This window comes from Carcharhinus amblyrhynchos, chromosome 8, assembly GCF_965287045.1.
Source record: "Carcharhinus amblyrhynchos chromosome 8, sCarAmb.v2.hapA, whole genome shotgun sequence".
NCBI lineage: Eukaryota > Metazoa > Chordata > Chondrichthyes > Carcharhiniformes > Carcharhinidae > Carcharhinus > Carcharhinus amblyrhynchos.
In genome coordinates, this window is record NC_137331.1 from 124,645,997 (window position 1) to 124,666,966 (window position 20,970).

Sequence of the window (20,970 nt, forward strand, 5' to 3'; positions counted from 1 at the left end):
TTAATTCTTAGGTCTACTTCCTGTTATTTTTCACCTTTCCAAGAGAACAAAAATATGACATAAGAAATAAGAAATAGGAGCAGGAGTAGGCCATCTAGCCCTTCGAGCCTGCCCCGCCATTCAATAAGATCACAGCTGATCTGTCGTGGCTCAGTTCCACTTTCCCGCCCTCTCTCCATAACCCTTAATCCCCTCTCTTATCAAGAACCCATCAACCCGCTTCTAAAAAAATATTTAGCGAGGCAGCCTCCACCACTTCAACGGGCAGAGAATTCCAGAGGTTCACCACCCTTTGAGTGAAGAAGTTCCTCCCCAACTCCGTTCTAAACCGCCTCCCCTTTATCTTGAGGCTGTGCCCCCTAGTCCTACTGTCTTTTTTGAGCGGGAGGAGTCTCTCTACCTCTATCCTATCCATCCCATTCATCATCTTATACGTCTCAATGAGATCTCCCCTCATTCTTCTAAACTCTAACGAGTACAAGCCTGACATTTGCATCAAAGGATAGATTGCAAGTTGATGAGAGTCATCGACCACAGAAAGAGGCCATTCGGCCTATTGTGCCTTTACCTTCTCTTTGAAACATCCGTCAGAGGTTTACACTTATTTCAAACAGAATGGAGTATAAAAATAGGAGAGATTTGCATAAACTATACAAGGCACTAGTTAGACCAAACCTGGAATTCTGTGAACAGTTTTGATCCCATTATCTTCGGAAAGACATACAGGCATTGGAAGCAGTCCAGAGAAGTTCACTAGGTTGATCCTGGGTATGGGGAGATTTTCTTACGAGGAGAGATTGAGTAGATTGGGCCTGTACTCATTGGGGTTTAGATGAATGATAGATGACATTATTGAAACATATCAGATTCTCAGGGGGTTTGACAGGGTCAATGCTGAGAGGTTGTTTCCCCTTGTGGGAGAGTCTAGGATCAGAGGACATAATTTCAGAGTAAGGGGTTGCCTATTTCAGGTAATGGTGAGGAGAAATTTCTTCTCTCAGAGGGGAGTGAATCTGTGGAATTCTTTACTGCAGAGGGCTGCAGAGGCTGGGTCAAGACTGAGAGAGACAGATTTTTAATCTGTGAGAGAATCAAGCATTATGGAGATAAGATAGGTAAGTGGAAATGAGGATTATCATACCACATAGTCATGATCTCTTTGAATGGCAGAGTGGTCATGATGGGCCAAATGGTCTACTTCTGCTGGTCTTTAAGCAACAATTATGCAGCAACCTGCAGCACCTATTGAACTCTCCTAATTTAAGTGTAATTATATCAAAATTAGATCTTTTATACAGGACTCTTTTAATTGTAACACAGAGCAATCACTCACAGGAGAAATACAACAATAATAAAGTTTACTACCTTGACATGTAGGGAAGTTGTATGCTCCTGAAACACAAGTATCACACCGCTGTCCAGTGACACGTGGTCGGCAGTTACACTTCCCAGTGATCTGGTCACATTCAGAATCATAAGAGCCATCAGCAGAACACTCACATGCTTTTACAAGAGAAAATGGGAAGAACGTTCACAACATTACTGAAGAAGAAACCAAACACTCTGACCTAGATTTTCAGTCGCAGGTCACAGCATCTTGAGCCTTCAATATGGTGAACTAAGAACACCCGCACAGAACAAAACAAGAATTGCATTAGCTACCAGACTGATAAAGAACAAAGAACAGTGCAGTAAAGGAACAGGTCCTTTGGCCCACCAAGCCTGTCCCAATGCTTTAACTTTTAAACTAAAGACCTTTTGCTTCTATACGGTCAGTATCCCACTAATCCTGCCTATTCATGTATCTGTCAAGATGCCTCGTAAACATTACTATTGTATCTACTTCTACCACCTACACTGGCAGCGCATTCCAGGCACTTACCATCCTCCATCCAAAAAACCTGCTTTTCACATCTCCTTTAAACTTTCCCCCTTTTACCTTGAACTATGTCCCCTAGTAATTATCAATTCCACCGTGGGAAAAAGACTCCGATTATCCAAGCCTCTCATAATTTTGTGAACTTCTATCAGGTTGCCTCTCGGCCTCTGACGTTCAAGTGAAAATAAACCAATTTGACCAATTTCCTCCCTCCAAAACCAGGCAACAACCTGGAAAACCTTTTGTGTACCTTCTCCAAGGCCTCCACATCCTTCTGGTAGGGGATTTTCACAGTAACTTCAATGCAGTGTTAATGTAAGCCTACTTATGACTAATAAACTTTTAGTGTGGCAACCAGAACTGTATGCAATTTTATTTATTCATTCCTAGGTCATAGGTGTTGCTGGCTGGCCAGCATTTATCGCCCATCCCTAGTTGCCCTTGAGAAAGTGGTGGTGAACTGCCTTCTTGAACTGCTGCAGTCCACATGCTGTGGATTGACCCACAATGTCAGTAGGAAGGAAATTTAAAATATGGCCTAATTAAGAAGCTGCAACACGATTAGCCAATTACTCTGTGCCCCATCTGCTGAAGGCAAGCATGCCATACCCCTCTCGACCATTTTGTTCACTTGTGTTGCCACTTTCAGAGAACTGCGGACTTATATGCGTAGATCCCTCTGTATGCTAATGCATCTAAGTGTTCAGGCATTTACCGTATACTTCCCTCCTGCATTAAACCTTCCAAAATACATCATCTCACTTTTGTCCAGATTAAATTCTCCACCCAAGTCTCCAGTCTAACTATATCCTGCTGTCTCCTCTGGCAATCCTCCTATCTGCAGCTCCCCCATCTTTGTGTCGTCTGCAACCTTACTTATCACTAATTAATTAATTAACCTTACTAATTAATGACCTATACTCTTCTCCAACAAACAAGGGTCCCAGCATCCCTGCTACAGATCTCCAGTCAGAAAAACACCTTGCCATCACCACTCTCTGTCCCCTATGACTAACCTGATTTTATATCCATTTTACCAGCTCACCATTAATCCCATGCAACTTTATCTTCTGTATCAGCCTGCCATGAGGGACCTTGTCAAAGGCCTTGCTAAAGTCCATGTAGACAACGTCCACCACCCTGCCCCCATTCAATCATCAATTTAGAAAAGTGTTAAGTTCCAGTTGTTTAAGGCCCCCACTCTAAAGGTGGGATTTTTCTGATCCCACCCGCTTTGGGACTATAAAATCCTGCACAAGTTCAACGGATCTTTTAATGGTCTATTAAATTATTAGTCCTGGGCTGGACTGTAGAATTTACCTCGAGTGCTATTTCCCTGAGCGACTCAATACAACCAAGGTTACACACAGCCTAACAGATGCTCTCCCCTCACCCAAAGGTCCAGCTTCACTCTGATTGTCAATCAAGTTAAGTTGATGATCTGCCTTATGCACTATGCACTTTGCTGGCTTAAGGAATATCAGCCCAATTTTGAGTGCATCACTCTCTCAGGCCTAATTCCAGCTTCATACTCCTACAATCACTACTTAAAGAACGAAGCAATGGGAAATCTAACTCAAATTAATTTGTCGATGGAAGCATTGGATGTCACAGCACAGTGGGGGACCATTCGGCCCATGATACCTGTGCAGGCTCTTTTTGTTATTCTTTTATTGGTTGTGAGTGTCATTAGCTAGGCCAGCATTTATTGCCCACTCATAATTGCCCTTGAGAAAGTGATAGTGAGCTGCCTTCTTGAATCTCTGCAGTCCATATAGTATAACAGCACCCACTGCGCTGTTAGAGCATGAGACTCACGTTTTTGATCCAATGACAGTGAAGAATAAAGAATATAGTTTCAAGTCAGGATGGTGTGTGACTTGGCGGGGAACTTGCAGTTGGTGATGTTCCCATGCACCTTTTGCCTTGTCCTCCTTGATGGTAGAGGTTCTGGATTTGAAAGATGCTGTCAAAGGTAACTGAGCAAGTCTCTCCATTGCATTGTGTTGATGGTGTGTTCTGACTCAGTGTGCAATACTTCTGTGTGTGTGATTGTTACGTGCTACCTATTAAACTAAGGTTAAACATAATCCAGATCATGCTGCATGGAAGCATTCAATGCATCCTTAGTTTTGTAGTTGCAAATCTAACTGGACAATATGCAATCATCATTGAACATCTCAATTTCTGACCTGTTGAAATGGAGGGAAGATCAATGATGAAGCTGTTTGGGTTTAGGACACCATCCGGAGGAAGTGCTCAGTGATGTCCTGAAACTGAGATGATTGGCCTTCAATGACCACAATTAGCCATGCTACCCTTACTCTTTGTACATTAAGTGATTGTGGGCAGTAGGAGGAAAAACATAAAAAGAGATTAAGACTGAAGAAGACCCTACCAAAATAAAACAGGACAGAGACTACAAATAGCAGCCATTAGTGTTTCAGGTACATGTAGCAGGGAGCTGGGCTGGTCCACAGCAGCTGGAGTGGACAATAGCTGCCAACAGGAAGGTTGAGAAGATGAGAACACATCAGAAGGGAGGGCATCCCTGGAAAAGTTGATGATTTTTTAAAAAAAATAACTTGGCTTTATATAGCACTTTTAATGCAATAATCAAAAAGATGCTTCACAAGGGTATTATTGGACAAAAGTCAGTGAACCATACAAACTATCTTAGGATGTCTGTTAAAACCTTGGCCATTACGAAAGCCATCACCCTCCCAAAAGCAGACAAAAGCCAAAACTTACCTTCAAGCTACCAAACTATGGGTCCTATTTTACCATTTTGATTCTAATTGCCCGAGCAGACTTGAAACTGGGAATGTTTCAGATCCTACTTTTAGACCCGTTCTCAGGCGCCATCATGCCTGAAAAAATATCAGTGATTCCAAATCGCGCAGGACAAGTCTGTGGGCGGGGCTTAAAATGCCCGAAATCCTGCAGCTTTGACCGGTGCCCCCAATTGCGCATGTGCAAAAAAAAGATTGAATGCAGCTCCCCACCACAGTGCTCCCGGACCAGATTATGCCTACCCTGGCCCCCACAAATATTGTCCCACCCCCCCCCAAAATGTTACTGACCCCCTTATCTCCCCTACCCTCTCTGCCACCTACACCAATTGTGGGCCTCTCCCTCTCTCCTCCTCACTGATCTCAGGCAGAGTGATAGTGGTCCCTCATTACCCCCCCATCGATCATAAGCAGAGAGCCATCGGATGCTCGGCACTTAGCTCCTCACTAATTGGAGCGCCTGAATCAGACTTTTATGGAGCATTTCTATTCCACGGATTTCTGCGGATTTCCATTGTTCAAGTCCTTGGTAAGGGGGGAACCGGTGTGGAGGTGGGCACAGATCATGCTACTCCCCTCATACCCAATTTTACCAAGTTTTCACACCCAAAAATGGGCACAACTTGATGATAAAATTGGGCCCTACATCTCTGTTCTCTGTATGCTGTAAGATCTTACACAAAGTTTCACCTTACAGCGAGCAGATTGAGCCAGAGGCGGAGAGTGTGTTGAAGGCTGAACAAGCTGGCTTTTGGTGAGGGTGAAGCACATGTGACCAGGTCTTGCCCTGACCATCTTTATTGGAAATGATTTTAAAATATAATCAAAATAGGCATTATCTTTCTCGATCTCACTGCAACATATGACATGGTCTGGCACACCGGCCTCCTTGTCAAAATCTGAAGAGTCCTCTTTCCACTGACAACATTGAACTACTACTCTGAGAAATGGTTCAGGGTGCACTGGGGTGATGACACAAGTGCCTGGAGGAAATAGTCCACCGTGATTCCCTAGGGATCTGTTCTAGACCCAACGCATTTCAATCTCTATATCAATCATTTTCCTCTAACCCTGACTCAGAAGTACATCGATGCTGACAATATTTACCGTATCTCTCAGGCACAGACATTTTCTACATTTGAGACAACAATAAACAATGACGTTGCAAAGCTGACCAACTAACGTAAGACATGATGCCTTGAACCCAGCAGCAACAAAACTGTCTCAAGCATATTCCACAATGCCAGTGCCAAGAGTGAACTCAACTTTAACTGAATCACAAACATCCAGTTATCTTAATGTTCCCCTTGACTGAACACTAATATACAAAAAAAATCTGAGCAAGACATCAACAAAGATCAAAACATGAAACAACTCCTCAGGAAGCTTGCTGCCTCTTCATGTCATGCAGATGCTCAAACCTTATGGACCTCAGCTTTTGGCACCTTCGACTTGACTGCAGAGTACTGTGCACTAGCATGGTACAACTCATCCCGTACCAGTCCTTAGATACCCAACTCAACACAACAATGCATATGATCTCAGGTATCCTTTGATCATCTCAGCTGCTCTGGCCTCCAGTCCTGAGCAATATCCAAGCCCCTGAAATAAGGAGGGAGATTGCAACAAGAAAGTTCCTGCAAAAAGTTTATATCAACCCTGCCACTACAAAGGACCTTATCAATCCACATGCTGCTCACTTCCCATCACACCAGCCTGTACTGTTAAGACCACCGTGCCAAAGAATAATAACTGAGGCCCTACGGCAGCAGGAATGGAACAAACAAGTCACAATAAAAAAACCACTTCCTCATCACAGATCCAATAGACCACCCACCCAGCTTCAACATGCCATGCCAACATTGGGCACTCCTCAACTATTGGCCGCAAATTAGCACAAGTTGGGCTTTGTAGGGAATCCGGACTGTAGCTGTGGTGCACCCCAATCAATGATTCCCCAGAATGAAAAAACAGTAAAACGGGGAAATAAGCATACTGGTCTGAACTGGTCTTGTATACTTTAAAAACCATCGCCAGTAAAATGAAGAAATAAGAAAACAGGTCTAAATTATTCATTTCTTTCTGGGTTACATCATTGAAGACTGCCCCCTGACAAAATTCAGCAGAAGACTCAGGAAGACTAAGGAAATTTGGCATGTCATCTCACCAACTTTTACAGATGCACCATAGAAAGCATTCTTTCTGGTTGTATCATAGCTTGGTATGGCTCCTGCTCTGTACAAGACCACAAAGAACTACAGAAGGTTGTGAATGTAGCCCAATCCATCACGCAAACCAGCCTCCCATCTATTGGCTCTGTCTACACTTTCCACTGCTTTGGCAAAGCAGCCAGCATAATTAAGGAACACATTCACCTTGGACATTCTCTCTTCCACCTTCTTCCATCGGGAAACAGATACAAACCAATCGACCGACTCATATACCGACCGACTCAAGAACAGCTTCTTCCCTGCTGCTGTCAGACTTTTGAATGGACCTACTTCACATTAAGTTGATCTTTCTCTACATCCTAGCTATGACTATAACACTACATTCAGCACAGTCTGATTTCCTTCTCTATGAAGGTATGTTATGTCTGTATAGCGCGTAAGAAACAATACTTTTCACTGTATGTTAATACATGTGACAATAATAAATCAAATCAAATCAGAAGACTGGCTCCTAGAGCTCCATTTAGTTTCTGAGGAAGCTATTGCCTGGCTTTGTGATTACTGCACATGCTAACTTTTTAATGACTTTAAAGGAGGACAGAGAATGGTGTCAAAGTTTAGGAAAGCTATTCCAGAACTCAGGGTGCAGATAGCTAAAGGTCACCAATGGTGCTTTAAAGGCAAATAGGGATGCACAAGAGGCCAGAATTGGAGGAGCACAGAGTATGGGGTGATGAGACTTGGTGCGAGTTAGAATATAGTCAGCAGAGGAGGTTCAGTATATCAGTGAACTAAACTTCAAGTGGTTGAATGATTCTGCAAGTGGCTAAAATCATGTAAACAAATCCAATAACAGAAATGTAAGTAATTAATTTGAAGCAATGGCTTTCATCATTGTTTTATTTTGGCAATGGTGTAATTGAGCATGTTATCTTCATTAAACACTGGTTTTCTGCTTTCAGCAGTTCTGTAAGTTTACATGCAAAAGTTGTAAAATGTTCATCCTTCTTAAAAGTCACATATTAAATGTTCATAGAATTCCTACACAGGATTCCTATAGTGCAGAAGGAGGCCATTTGGCTCATTGAGTCTGCACCGACTCGCCATCAGAGCAAACCGTCCAGGCCCTATTCCCGTAATCCCACGTCTTTACCATAACCTTCCTAATCGACACATCTTGGGACACCAAAGGACATTTTAACATGACCAATCAACCTAACCTGCAAGTATGTGAGATTCAAGCACATGGACTGCACAATGATTATAAAACAAAGATGTTTTATTCCACTGATATAAAACTTTTATAAACAATAATGGAAAAGTTTAACTCGGAGAAATGACCTATTTATAATGCACATTTGTGACCGACACTCCAGGCCTATCAGGAGAATTTAACTCCTAATCAGCTGGTTAGCAATGTCCAGATGACTTGGATATCATTAGAACATGACAAGCAAAACCTATCCTGGAATTCATACCACCATTCCCACTGGCACAAATAAAAGTGAAGTTAACCCACCCACATACAGCACTCCTGCTCTTGCTGCCTCCATTGCTGGGTTGGGAAGCTTTAACCCCACAATTATAGTAGAGTCAGGCCCCTTCACAAAGTAGTTGTTGTTCATGGCCACTCAAAGGAGGCTAGTCGCAAGTGGAGAACCAAATGAAACATCACCTGCTGCTGGAATTCTTTCAATAACAGGCTTAAAATACAAAAAAAAATTATTTGTTTGGTTTCAATAGTTAGATGTTTTACTGCAGAGATTGAAACCTCTAATGTAATAATCTGAAATTACTTAAATCCCCAGAGACCTTTTAAAATGGAAAAAAAAAATCAGCAGCTGTCAATTAGAGAAAATAGAGCCCCCACCTGCTCCTGAACTGTTTTGATTGACAGGCCACCTGGTGTTGCCTAAAAAGACTTAGCCACATGATTTTGCAACTTTGTATAAATTCAAATTTGGGGAAGTAGCAATGTGGCATTGTCACCAGATTAGTAATCCAGAGACCCATGGTTAATCTCTGGGTAAAAACAGAAAATGTTGGATAAACTCTGCAGATTTGGCAGCATCTATGGAGAGAGAAGCTGAGTTAAAGCTCTGAATCTATATGACTCTTCTACAGATCTGGATATCCAGGGTTCAAATCTCACGGATGGTGAAATTTGGATTCAATAAAAATCTGGAATTAGAAGTCGAAAGATGACTGTGAAATCACTGTCAATTGTCATAAAAACCCAACTGGTACGCTAATGTCATTTAGGGGAGTAAATCTGCTGTTCTCACCTGGTCTGGCCTACATGTGACTCCAGGTCCATGGCAATGTGGTTGACTTTTTGAAAATAAAAGTCTGATGGTATAATATAGCAAGCCACTCAGTTCAAAGGCAATTAGGGATGGGCAATAAAAGCTGGCCCAGTTGGTGATGCCCACATCCCATGAATTGATAAAAAAAAACACAAAACTTATAGCCCAAAATGCTTCAGTAATTAAGAAACAAAATTCTTACCCTGACAGAGTGGGAATGAGTGATATCCGGGGCGACACTGTTCACATTGATTGCCAGCAAATTCTGGCTGACAGAGGCATTTCCCAGAGTCATCACAGAGTTCAGGTAGAGTTCCAGCATTGTTACACTGACATGCTGTAAAATGTTCAGCTCACAGTTAAGACAAGAAAATAAGCAACAACAGGAAATGCACACTGTAGCAAACTAATCTCTTTAACACCCACTTACTGACATGCTGACTTCAATAATCCTTCCAAGTGGACACTTTAATCCAATTTAGGAACCAGCTGGCCCTTTCCCACCTACCTTTGAACGTTTGTAAATTATTCAAAGTTTAAAGTGTGTATTGGAGATAGGAAGCTTGTGGTGCCGAGACAGAAGTAGCATAAAGTTACACAGGTTCAAAGCTATAATTTAAGGTCATTGGTAATAAGACCAAAGGGAAGATGAATGAGTTGTAGGACCAAGGGGCATGGTTTTGGGGAAGCAACAACAAGATAGTGCTTCAGGAGCAAGAAGCTGGATCAGAGTGGACTTGACCAATGGCACTTCAGTTCAGACTTAGTGCTCTGAAATATTCATGTTTTAATGAGTTTTTTTGTACTTGGCTCAAATCCCCAGATTCGATTTGCACAGACCAGTTACAGAATAATACTCACCCTCTCAACTCTGTGCTGCAATCTCTTTTTGAATCTTTCTGTATCTAGCCCCAGTTGTTTGAAATGTCTCAGTGAAATTGCTAATTAAGAAATAAAAATTCCTCAGTGCGTGATTTTTAATTCATTTGGTTGGCATTCATTTGATTCCCTTTTAAAATAGGATAACTAAACTCCTTTATCCAAGGACCTTCTCTCACAAATTTATAACTTGAAATTTTCCAGAGCGGAAGAGTTTTGATTTCAGCATTGGGTCAAACAATGCTTTCTTTTCTAGTGCTGGTGGAATGTGCCAACTTGTATTTATTTTAACGAGGAATACGTCTGCAGCTGGCTTGAAACCACAAAGACAAAGACCATCCAGTCAATCCTGACTGATGCACCCAACAGTGATTCTTGTGTTCTCCCCAATCCCACTCATGTGTGATTAAGGTGTAAATATTGATCCGGATTCCAGGGTAAGTTCCCCGGCTGTTCTTCAAAATAATGCCACGGGATCCCTTACATCCAATGGAGAAGGCTGACAAGGCCTTGGTTTAATTTCTCATTCAAAGGATAAGTGTCTCCTTACTGTGTTGTTATCATACTATGGTTCAATGATTATATCATTCACACTGAGAAGTGTATATTAATCACAATACTGATTGCCACTTATGGTCTGTTCTTTATTAGTTTTGACATGTCTGTCAGTTTAAATCTTCATTTGGGAGAGGAATACTAAAAATTAAATCTAATCCAATAAGCATGTGTAGGCGAAGGGTGAAATGAGATGGGTGGAATGTTGTTGTAGCTGTAACTAAATATTGTTCTCTTAGCAATCGGTGTGAATGTTACTTACGCTCACAGAAGGGGAACCGAAAATATCCTGCTGAGCACCTCTCGCAAAAGTAACCTTGAAATCCAATTCGACATAAACATTGTCCAGTGTTTGGGTCACATACTCGAGGTGTCACGCCAGCATTGTAACATTGGCATTCTAAACAAATATTGTATAATATTAAAGTGCTGCAGTCACAAAATAAATGGTCTTAAATCACTGAAGGTATGGCACAGTAAGCACAGAGATACAAAGAACAAAGAACAACCCAGCACGGGAAACAGGCCCTTCGGCCCATCGAGCCCGCGCCGCCGCATCACCCTACACCTATTCTACCCTGCATGTCTATGAATGGAACCCCTAACTTAGCCAGATTCAGGGGAGAATAGTGTCAATTTGGTAGAACCAATCAGCCTAAGAGCACTTCTTTGGGATGTGGGAGGAAACCGGAGTGCCCGGAGGAAACCCACGCAACCACAGGGAGAATGCGCAAACTCCCACAGACACAGGCCCAAATCCATGTATCTGTACAGCTAGCAGTGCTAGTCACCGAGCTGTTGCGGCGCCCGTCTACCAGTCCAGGATCAAGCACACACACCGACACGAAGTACTAGGCCACTCCCAGAACTTCCAAGAGCAGCCCACGCACAACCCACCGTGTGCATGCCCCTCGTTTGACATGAGGTGGACCTCCACCTGCGGAATACAAAGACAAAAACGTTAATCTTACAAGCCTGCTTTTCCAGTGTCTCCCGAGGTTCTAACCTTATTTAATAGCACCTACCATAACCCTCCATCCTCGTTTCACTCATGTGTCTATCTAACTGAACCTTAAACGAGTCCAACGTTCCTGCCTCCACCACCCTACTCGGTAGCGCGTTCCATACCCCCACAACTCTCTGCGTAAAGAACCTTCCTCTCACTTCCAAATTATACCTCTCCCCCCTCCCCCTTAAATCATGACCTCTCGTGTTCGTACCCAGTCTAGGGAGCAGTCTCTCACTATTAACTCTATCTATTCCTGTCAGTATCTTATATACCTCTATCATGTCCCCCCTCAATCTCCGTCTTTCCAAGGAGAAAAGTCCCAGTTTCTCCAACCTTTCCTCGTAACCCAGCCCCTCCATGCCAGGCAACGTCCTGGTAAACCTCCTCTGCACCTTTTCCAGAGACTCCACGTCCTTCCGGTAGTAAGGTGACCAGAACTGGACACAGTACTCCAAATGCGGTCTAACCAACGTTTTATACAACTGAAGCATTAGACGGCAGCTTTTATACTCTATACCCCTTCCTATAAAGGCTAACATTCCATAAGCCTTCCTAACAACCTTCTCCACTTGTGACGCAACCTTCATGGATTTGTGGACCTGCACTCCCAGGTCCCTCTGTATGTCTATACTCCTAATCTGTCTACCTTTTATCACATAGCTCCTCTCTGCATTATTCCTTCCAAAATGCATCACCTCGCATTTGTCAGGATTAAATTCCATCTGCTACCTATCTGCCCAATGCACCAACCTATCTATATCCTGTTGTATCACCTGACAATCCAGTTCAGTACCCGCCAACCCTGCCATCTTGGTGTCATCAGCAAACTTGCTGATCACACCACCTACGCTCTCTTCCAAGTCATTTATGTATACTACAAAGAGGAGAGGTCCCAGTACTGAGCCCTGCAGCACACCACTGGTCACTGGCCTCCAGCCCGACAAGGTCCCCTCCACAACTACCCTCTGTCTCCTATTACCCAGCCAGTTCTCAATGCACCTAGCTACCTGGCCTCGTATCCCATGCGCCTTAACCTTTTCTACCAGCCTACCATGAGGGACTTTGTCAAATGCCTCACTGAAATCCATATAGATGACATCAACGGCTCTCCCATCGTCAACCGTTTTTGTCACCTCCTCAAAGAATTCCACCAGATTCGTAAGGCAAGACCTCTCTCTAACAAAGCCATGTTGCGTATCCCCAATCAGATCGCAACGCTCCAAATGCTCATACATCCTACCCCTAAGTATTTTTTCCATTAATTTCCCTACCACCGATGTCAAACTCATCGGTCTATAATTTCCAGGGTTATCCCTACTACCTTTTTGAACAGAGGTACCACATTTGCTACCCTCCAGTCCTCTGGGACCTCACCTGTGTCCAAAGAAGAGACAAAGATTTGCGCCAGAGGCCCAGCAATTTCATCTTTCACCTCCCTAAGCAGCCTGGGATAAATACCATCAGGCCCCGGAGCTTTATCCGTCCTTACGCTACCTAAAAGCCCTAGCACTTCCTCCCTCGTAATAGATATTTCCTGCAACTGATCCTCAGCTCCCTTCAAGAGACCGCACGATTCCAAACCCCTCTCCTTCGTGAATACCGACGCAAAGTATTCATTCAGGAGCTCCCCCATTCCCTCCGACTCAATACATAACTCTCCACTCTTGTCCCTAAGAGGACAAATTTTCCCTCTAACTACTCTCTTGCTCCTAATATAGGAATAAAATGCCTTTGGATTTTCCTTAATCCTACCAGCCAAAGCCATTTCATGCCCTCTCTTCGCCCTTCTAATTCCCCTTTTTAGCTCCCTCCTACTCTCTCTATATTCCTCCAGCGCACTCTCCGTACCCAGTCGTTTCGACCTAACATACGCCTCCCTCTTCTACCTGACCAAGTCTTCAATCCCCCCTGTAATCCACGGCTCTCTAATCCTACCTTTCCCATCCTTCCGCTTAACCGGAACATACCTCCCCTGCAACCATTTCATTTTGCCCTTAAAAGCCTCCCACTTGCCAACCGTGGACTTGCCAGCTAATAGTCCCTCCCAATCAGTGTCCTGCAGCTCCCTCCTAATCCTGCTATAGCTCGCCTTTCCCCAGTTCAGCACACTCCCGTTCGGCCGGCACTCGTCCCTTTCCATTTTTATCCTAAAGTAGACGGACTTGTGGTCACTGTTAGCCACATGTTCGCCTACCTCTACCTCACCCACCTGCCCCGGCTCATTACCCAACACTAAATCCAGTATAGCCCCTCCCCTAGTCGGGCTAGTTACATACTGCTCTAGCGACCCTTCCAAAACACATTTCACAAACTCCTCTCCCTCCGTACCCCCAGCTCTAGGCCCCCTCCAATTCACTCCGGGAAGATTAAAGTCGCCCACTACAACTACTCTATTCTTCCTGCACCTGTCCAAAATGCCCCTGCAAATGCCTTCCCCCACCGACCTCAGGCTGTTGGGCGGCCTATAGTACACCCCTAGCAATGTGATCTCTCCCTTTTTATTCCTCAACTCCACCCACAGTGACTCAATCCCTGTCTCTTCCATATCGTCCTCCCTCTGCACTACTGTGATGTTTTCCTTTACTAACAGTGCCACCCTGTTACATCATTACCTGTCATAATACTACATTGTGTACAAGGGCAGTAGACAAACTAAAACAATATGGAGTAGAATTTCTGCTTTGGGTACAGAATTGTGCTAGTGAGATACAGTTCAAGCTTTCACTAAAATTAATACAGCTGGAAATGGACTTCTCACCAAAAATATGCACTACTAATCATAGTCTCCAGACCTGCACATTTAAGTAAACTGAATCACTGAAAATCATAGAATCCCTACAGTGCAGAAAGAAGCTATTCAGTCTATCAGGCTTGATTGAGAACAATCTCAGGCCCTAACCCGTAACCCGAAGTATTACCTTGCTGATCTCCCTGACACTAAGGGATAATTTAGCATGGCCAATCCACCTAACCCGCACTTCTTTAGACTGTGGGAAGAAACCGTAGCACCCATAGAAAACCCACACGATCACAAGGAGAACACGCAAACTCCACACAGACAGTCACCTGAGGCTGGAATCGAACCCGGGTCCCTGGCGTGGTGAGGCAGCAGTGCTAACCACAATGCCAGGACTTAAAATGATTATACTGCCCTATTTGCTACTTTCTTTGGTATAGATTAATCAGCTCCTTAATAAATTAATTATTTGATCAGAAAAATATCTTATAGAATATTCTGATTAGTACCTATGCAAGTGAACCCAATTTGAAGAGCATTCCCCAATCAGTGCAATTGACAGAATTTTGTAATTTTGATCAGGGGTAGGGCCAATTCTGTGGCTGGGACCGGGGTCAGAGTTTACTGACCTTGCCTCATGGCTGGGATTCTCTGGTCCTGTCGCTGCGAACAGAGATTTGGCTGAGTGCCAAATTCTCCGTTCTCGTTGGCAGCAGTACAGGGTGTGCGCAAATGGAGAATTCTGGCCCTGATCTGGGAAAATGGTAGGAAACACTTGAATTAAGTGATTTTGGGTATAACTTGTTTACATTGAGAATTCCCCCAAGCATCTGCACTGGTTTAGCCAATTCTGTCGGGATTATGTTAAGATACTGAACAGAAGCACATGATAACTTTGCCCCTTCTGGCATAACTGCAAGAAACTACAACATTGATACATACTTCCAAATTTCTTTCTTACCCAATAAATTGTCAAACAATGCTTCAGGAGACAGTGTAGGTGGAGGGCAGAAACTTACGTGGTTGTTGTGGAGCTGATAATAAGGTCCCTGTACTTCACAAGTAATGATGTGGAGATGCCGGCGTTGGACTGGGGTAAACACAGTAAGAAGTCTTACAATACAACAGGTGAGTGGAGAACCACCTGACAAAGGAACAGCATTTCGAAAGCTAGTAGTGTTTACTATCAAATTAGGATTTTAACCTGGTGTTGTGAGACTTCTTACTGTCTTCACAAGCAATGCCATTCAGCCTCATAAACATCACCCATTAACAAAGATCAACTCAACTCATTTGAATAGTTTTCTGGCATGCTTGATAGATCATTGTGTGTGACAGAGTTAGGGCTGGCAATTAAAAAACAAGCAACTGGTAAAGAGTGCAACCAACTCCTCCTACACACATGCAAATATAAAACCAAGGAGCAGGAGTAGGCCATTCAGCTCCTCGAGCCTTTCCTGCCATTTAATAAGATTATTGTTGTTCTGATAGTAACTTCAAACCTGTAACCTGCTTACTCTTGATAACCTATCACCTCTTTGCTTACTAAGATTCCGTCTCCACCTTAAAAATATTCAGACTCTGCTTCAGGAATAGAGTTCCAAAGACTTGCTGAGAGAAATTTTTTTGCCTCATCTCCATTTTAAATGGGCGACCCCTTATTTTTAAATAGTGACCCCCTAATCAGTTGAGGAGAAATCAACTGGGGATAGCCAAAGGGAGCAGGTCTCTGGGGGTGAGCCTATTGGCAAGCCTCAGGTGGTTAGGGGTAAGAGATTGGGCCTCGTGATTGGGGACTCCACAGTTATGGGGACGGATAGGAGAGTTGGAGGTAAGGGTAGGGACTCTGGGCTGGTGTGTTGCCTACCAGGGGCTGGGGTCCAGGATGTATCGGACAGAGTATTCAGGACTCTTAGGGGAGAGGGAGATCAACCCCAAGTTATAGTTCATGTGGGGACACATGACATAGGGAGATTAAGGGAAGGGGATATTAAGCAAAGATTTATGGAGTTGGGGTGGAAACTAAAGGCGAAGTCAGAAAGAGTAGTTATATCTGGACTCTTGCCTGTGCCACGGGATAGTTTAGAGAGGAATAGGGAGAGGGAAAGTTTGAACTCGTGGCTGAGGGGATGGTGCAGGAGGGAGGGGTTCAGGTACTTGAGCAATTGGGGCTCATTCTGGGGAAGGTGGGACCTCTATAAGAGGGATGGTCTACACCTGAACCAGAGGGGAATCAATATCCTGGGGGGTAAATTTGCAAAAGCGATGCAGGAAGGTTTAAACTGATTCGGAGGGGGGGAGGGATAGTGAGGAAAGGGGGTGAAAGTGAGGGGGGCATAGTTGGGGAATGCAAGGCACGGCATAGTGGGGGTGGGGCGGAGCAGGGTTTGAAATGCGTGTACTTTAATGCGAGGAGTATTCGCAATAAAGTGGATGAACTTGCAGCGTGGATCAGTACCTGGGACTTTGATGTTGTGGCCATTTCTGAGACATGGATAGAGCAGGGTCAGGAATGGATGTTGCAGGTTCCGGGGTACAAATGCTTTAGTCGGAGTAGAGAAGAAGGTAGAAGGGGGGGTGGGGTAGCATTGCTAGTCAAGGACTGTATCACAGTGTCGGAGAGAAAGTTTGATGAGGACTTGTCAGTTGAGGTAGTATGGGCGGAGATTAGAAATAGGAGAGGAGAGGTCACCCTGTTGGGAGTCTTTTATAGACCTCCTAAAAGTTCTAGAGAGGTTGAGGAAAGGATTGCGGAGACAATCCTGGTTAGGAGTGAAAGTAATAGGGTAATTGTTATGGGGGACTTTAACTTTACGAATATTGATTGGAGTTGCTATAGTTCTAGCTCGCTAGAGGGGTCAGTGTTTGTACAAAGCGTGCAGGAAGGTTTTTTGTCTCAGTATGTAGACAGGCCAACTAGAGGTGAGGCTACATTGGATTTGGTGCTGGGAAATGAGCCAGACCAGGTGCTAGACTTGGAAGTTGGTGTGCATTTTGGTGATAGTGACCACAATTCGGTTACGTTCACCTTAGTGATGGGAAGAGATAGGCATGAACCTCGGGTCAGCAATTTTAGCTGGGGTAAGGGCGATTATGAGGCTATCAGGAGTGAATTAGGAAGCATGGATTGGATTAGGGGATTACAGGGACTGGGAACGTCTGAAATGTGGAGTTTTTTCAAGGAGCAGCTACTGCGAGTCCTTGATCGGTATGTCCCTGTCAGGCATGGTGGATTTGGTAGATCTAGGGAACCGTGGTGCACTAAAAGAGTTGAGTCGATGGTTAAAAAGAAAAAGGAGGCTTATGTTCGGATGAGATTGGAGGGCTCAGATAGTGCACTAGAAAGCTTTAGATTGGCTAGGAGGGAGTTGAAGAGTGAGTTGAGAAGGGCTAAAAGAGGACATGAGAAGAATTTGGCTGATAGGATTAAGGAGAATCCTAAGGCGTTCTATAGGTATGTCAAGAACAGAAGGTTGGTCAGGGCAAGATTAGGACCAGTTACAGACAGCAGGGGGAAGTTGTGTGTGGAACCGGAGGAGATTGGAGAAGTATTGAACCAATATTTCTCTTCGGTGTTCACGCAGGGGGACATGAATATAGCTGAGGAGGACATTGGGTTGCAGGGGTGTAAAATAGACAGTATTACGGTTGATAAAGGGGATGTGCTGGAAATTCTTGAGGGGCTGAAAATAGATAAGTCCCCTGGTCCGGATGGGATCTACCCTAGGATTCTCTGGGAGGCTAGAGAGGTGATTGCAGAGCCTCTGGCTCAGATCTTCAGGTCGTCATTGGTCTCTGGTGTAGTCCCGGAGGATTGGAGGATAGCGAATGTTGTCCCATTGTTTAAGAAGGGGAACAGAGACTTTGCCGGGAATTATAGACCGGTGAGTCTTACTTCTGTTGTGGGCAAGGTTTTAGAAAAAATTATTAGGGATAGGATTTATAGTTATTTGGAGTGTAATGAATTGATTAGAAATAGTCAGCATGGTTTTGTAGCGGGTAGGTCGTGCCTTACTAACCTTATTGAGTTTTTTGAGAAGGTGACCAAAGAGGTGGATGGGGGCAAGGCAGTTGACGTGGTATACATGGATTTTAGTAAGGCGTTCGATAAGGTTCACCATGGTAGGCTTCTGCAGAAAATGCAGATGTATGGGATTGTGGGTAATCTAGGAAGTTGGATCAGGAATTGGCTATCAGATAGGAGACAGAGGGTGGTGGTGGATGGTAAATATTCATCATGGAGTACAGTTACGAGTGGTGTGCCTCAGGGATCTGTTTTGGGGCCACTGTTGTTTGTAATTTTTATTAATGATCTGGATGAGGGTATAGTTGGGTGGATTAGTAAATTTGCTGATGACACCAAAATTGGAGGTGTGGTAGATTGTGAGGAAGGGTGTCATAGTCTGCAGGGAGACTTAGATAGGTTGCAGAGCTGGGCCGAGAGGTGGCGGATGGAATTTAATGCGGAGAAGTGTGAGGTAATTCACTTTGGTAGGAGCAACAGATGTGTCGAGTATAGGGCTAACGGGAGGACTTTGAATAGTGTGGATGAACAGAGGGATCTAGGTGTGTGTGTACATAGATCCCTGAAAGTTGGGAATCAAGTAGATAAGGTTGTTAAGAAGGCGTACGGTGTCTTGGCGTTTATTGGTAGGGGGATTGAATTTAGGAGTCGCAGTGTAATGTTGCAACTGTACACTACTCTAGTGCGGCCGCACTTGGAGTACTGTGTGCAGTTCTGGTCCCCGCATTACAAGAAGGATGTGGAGGCGTTGGAGAGGGTGCAGAGGAGGTTTACTAGGATGTTGCCTGGTATGGTGGGGAGGTCCTATGAGGAGAGACTGAGGGATTTAGGGTTGTTTTCGTTGGAAAGAAGGCGGCTAAGAGGGGATCTTATTGAAACATATAAGATGATTAGAGGTTTAGATAGGGTGGATAGTGATAGCCTTTTTCCTCGGATGGAGAAAGCTAGCACGAGGGGGCATGGCTTTAAATTAAGGGGGGGTAGCTACAGGACGGATGTCAGGGGTAGGTTCTTTACCCAGCGGGTGGTGAGGGATTGGAATGCCCTGCCTGCTGCAGTTGTAAATGCGTCTAGTTTGGGGGCGTTTAAGAGATCTCTGGATAGGTTTATGGACGAAAAGGGATTGGTATAGGCTAGTGGGTCATTGTTTTTGTAACTGGTCGGCGCAACATCGTGGGCCGAAGGGCCTGTTCTGCGCTGTAATGTTCTATGTTCTATGTTCTATGTTCTAATCCTAGATTTCCCCACAAGCGGAAATGCCCTCTCCTCATCCACTCTACCATGACCCCTCAGGATCTATATTGTTTCAATCAAGTCACTTCTTACAATTCTAAATTCCAGCAGATACAAGCCTGGACTGTCCAACCTTTCCTCATAAGGCAACCCACCCATTCCAGGTATTAGTCTGCTTTACCTTCTCTGACCTGCTTGCAATGCATTTACGTCATCCTTAATCAAGGTGACCAATATTGCACACAGTACTCCAAACATAGTATCACTAGAATCCTTTACAACAGAAACATAACCTCCCCATTCAATTCCCCTCACAATAAATGATAACATATTAGCTTTTCTAATAACTTGTTGTACCTGCATACTAGCCTTTTGTGATTCATGTACAAGAACACCCAGATCCTATTGTACCTCACCTGCATCTGCCAACTATCCCTTGAATCCCTTCATCCAAGTTATTTATATAAATTGTTCACAGTTGTGGTACCAGCACTGATTCCTGTAACACACCATTTATTACATCTTGCCAGTTTAAAATAAACCTATTTATGTCTACTCTCTGCATCCTGTTAAGCCAATCTTCCATCCAAGCCAATATGTTAGCTCCTATAACATGAGCTTCTATTTTCCGCAATAACCTTTGATGTGATGCTATATCAAATGTCTTCTGGAAATCTAAGTGCACCACATCAACCAATCCACAGCATATGTAACTTCCTCAAAGAACTCCAATAAATTAGTTAAATGTAATTTCCCTTTCACAAAACCATACTTGCCCTGCCTGATTATCTTGAACTTATCTAAGTACCATGTTATAACTTCTTGAATAATAGCTTCTAACATTTTGCCTACAACAGATGTTAAGCTAACTGGCCTGCAATATCCCACTTTCTGGCTCTCTCCCTTTTGGAATAAAAGAGTTATACTTGCTATTTTCCAACCAAATGGAACCTTCCCTGCATCAAGTGAACTTTGGGAAATTAAAGACAATGCAGCAATTATCTCACAAGACACTTTTTTTCAGTTGCTAGGATGAAATCCATCAGGACCCGGGCTCTTGTCAGCCCACAGCTCAACAATTCAGTCAGCACCAATTCTTTGGTAACTGTACTTTTCCTTCCAATTCCTGGTTTATAGCTGCTTCTGGGGTGTTACTGGTATCCTCTACAGTGAAGACTGATGCAAAATACCTATTCAATTAATCACCAGTATCTGCGACAATATCTATATTTCAATCAATATCACTAAAATAGATTATTGCTGTTTTTGGAAGCTTGCTGTGTGGACTGCCAAGTTTTCTACATAAGAAGTAGGAGCAGGAGTAGGCCAACTAGCCCTTCGAGCCTGCCCCGCCATTCAATAAGATCATGGCTGATCTGAAGTGG

At 43.9% G+C, this 20,970-nt stretch overlaps 1 protein-coding gene across 1 annotated transcript in view; it reads right to left on the reverse strand.

The window, feature by feature from the left end:
- The window catches only part of lama3 (laminin, alpha 3), a 462,187-nt gene that overhangs the window by 302,158 nt on the left and 139,059 nt on the right, over nucleotides 1–20,970 (reverse strand). The window contains exons 13-15 of the mRNA XM_080194758.1: nucleotides 10,845–10,982; nucleotides 9,351–9,485; nucleotides 1,366–1,503 (exon numbers count right to left, since the gene is read on the reverse strand). Coding sequence (XP_080050884.1) covers nucleotides 1,366–1,503; nucleotides 9,351–9,485; nucleotides 10,845–10,982 — 411 coding nt within the window. The remainder of the gene's footprint in view (nucleotides 1–1,365; nucleotides 1,504–9,350; nucleotides 9,486–10,844; nucleotides 10,983–20,970) is intronic.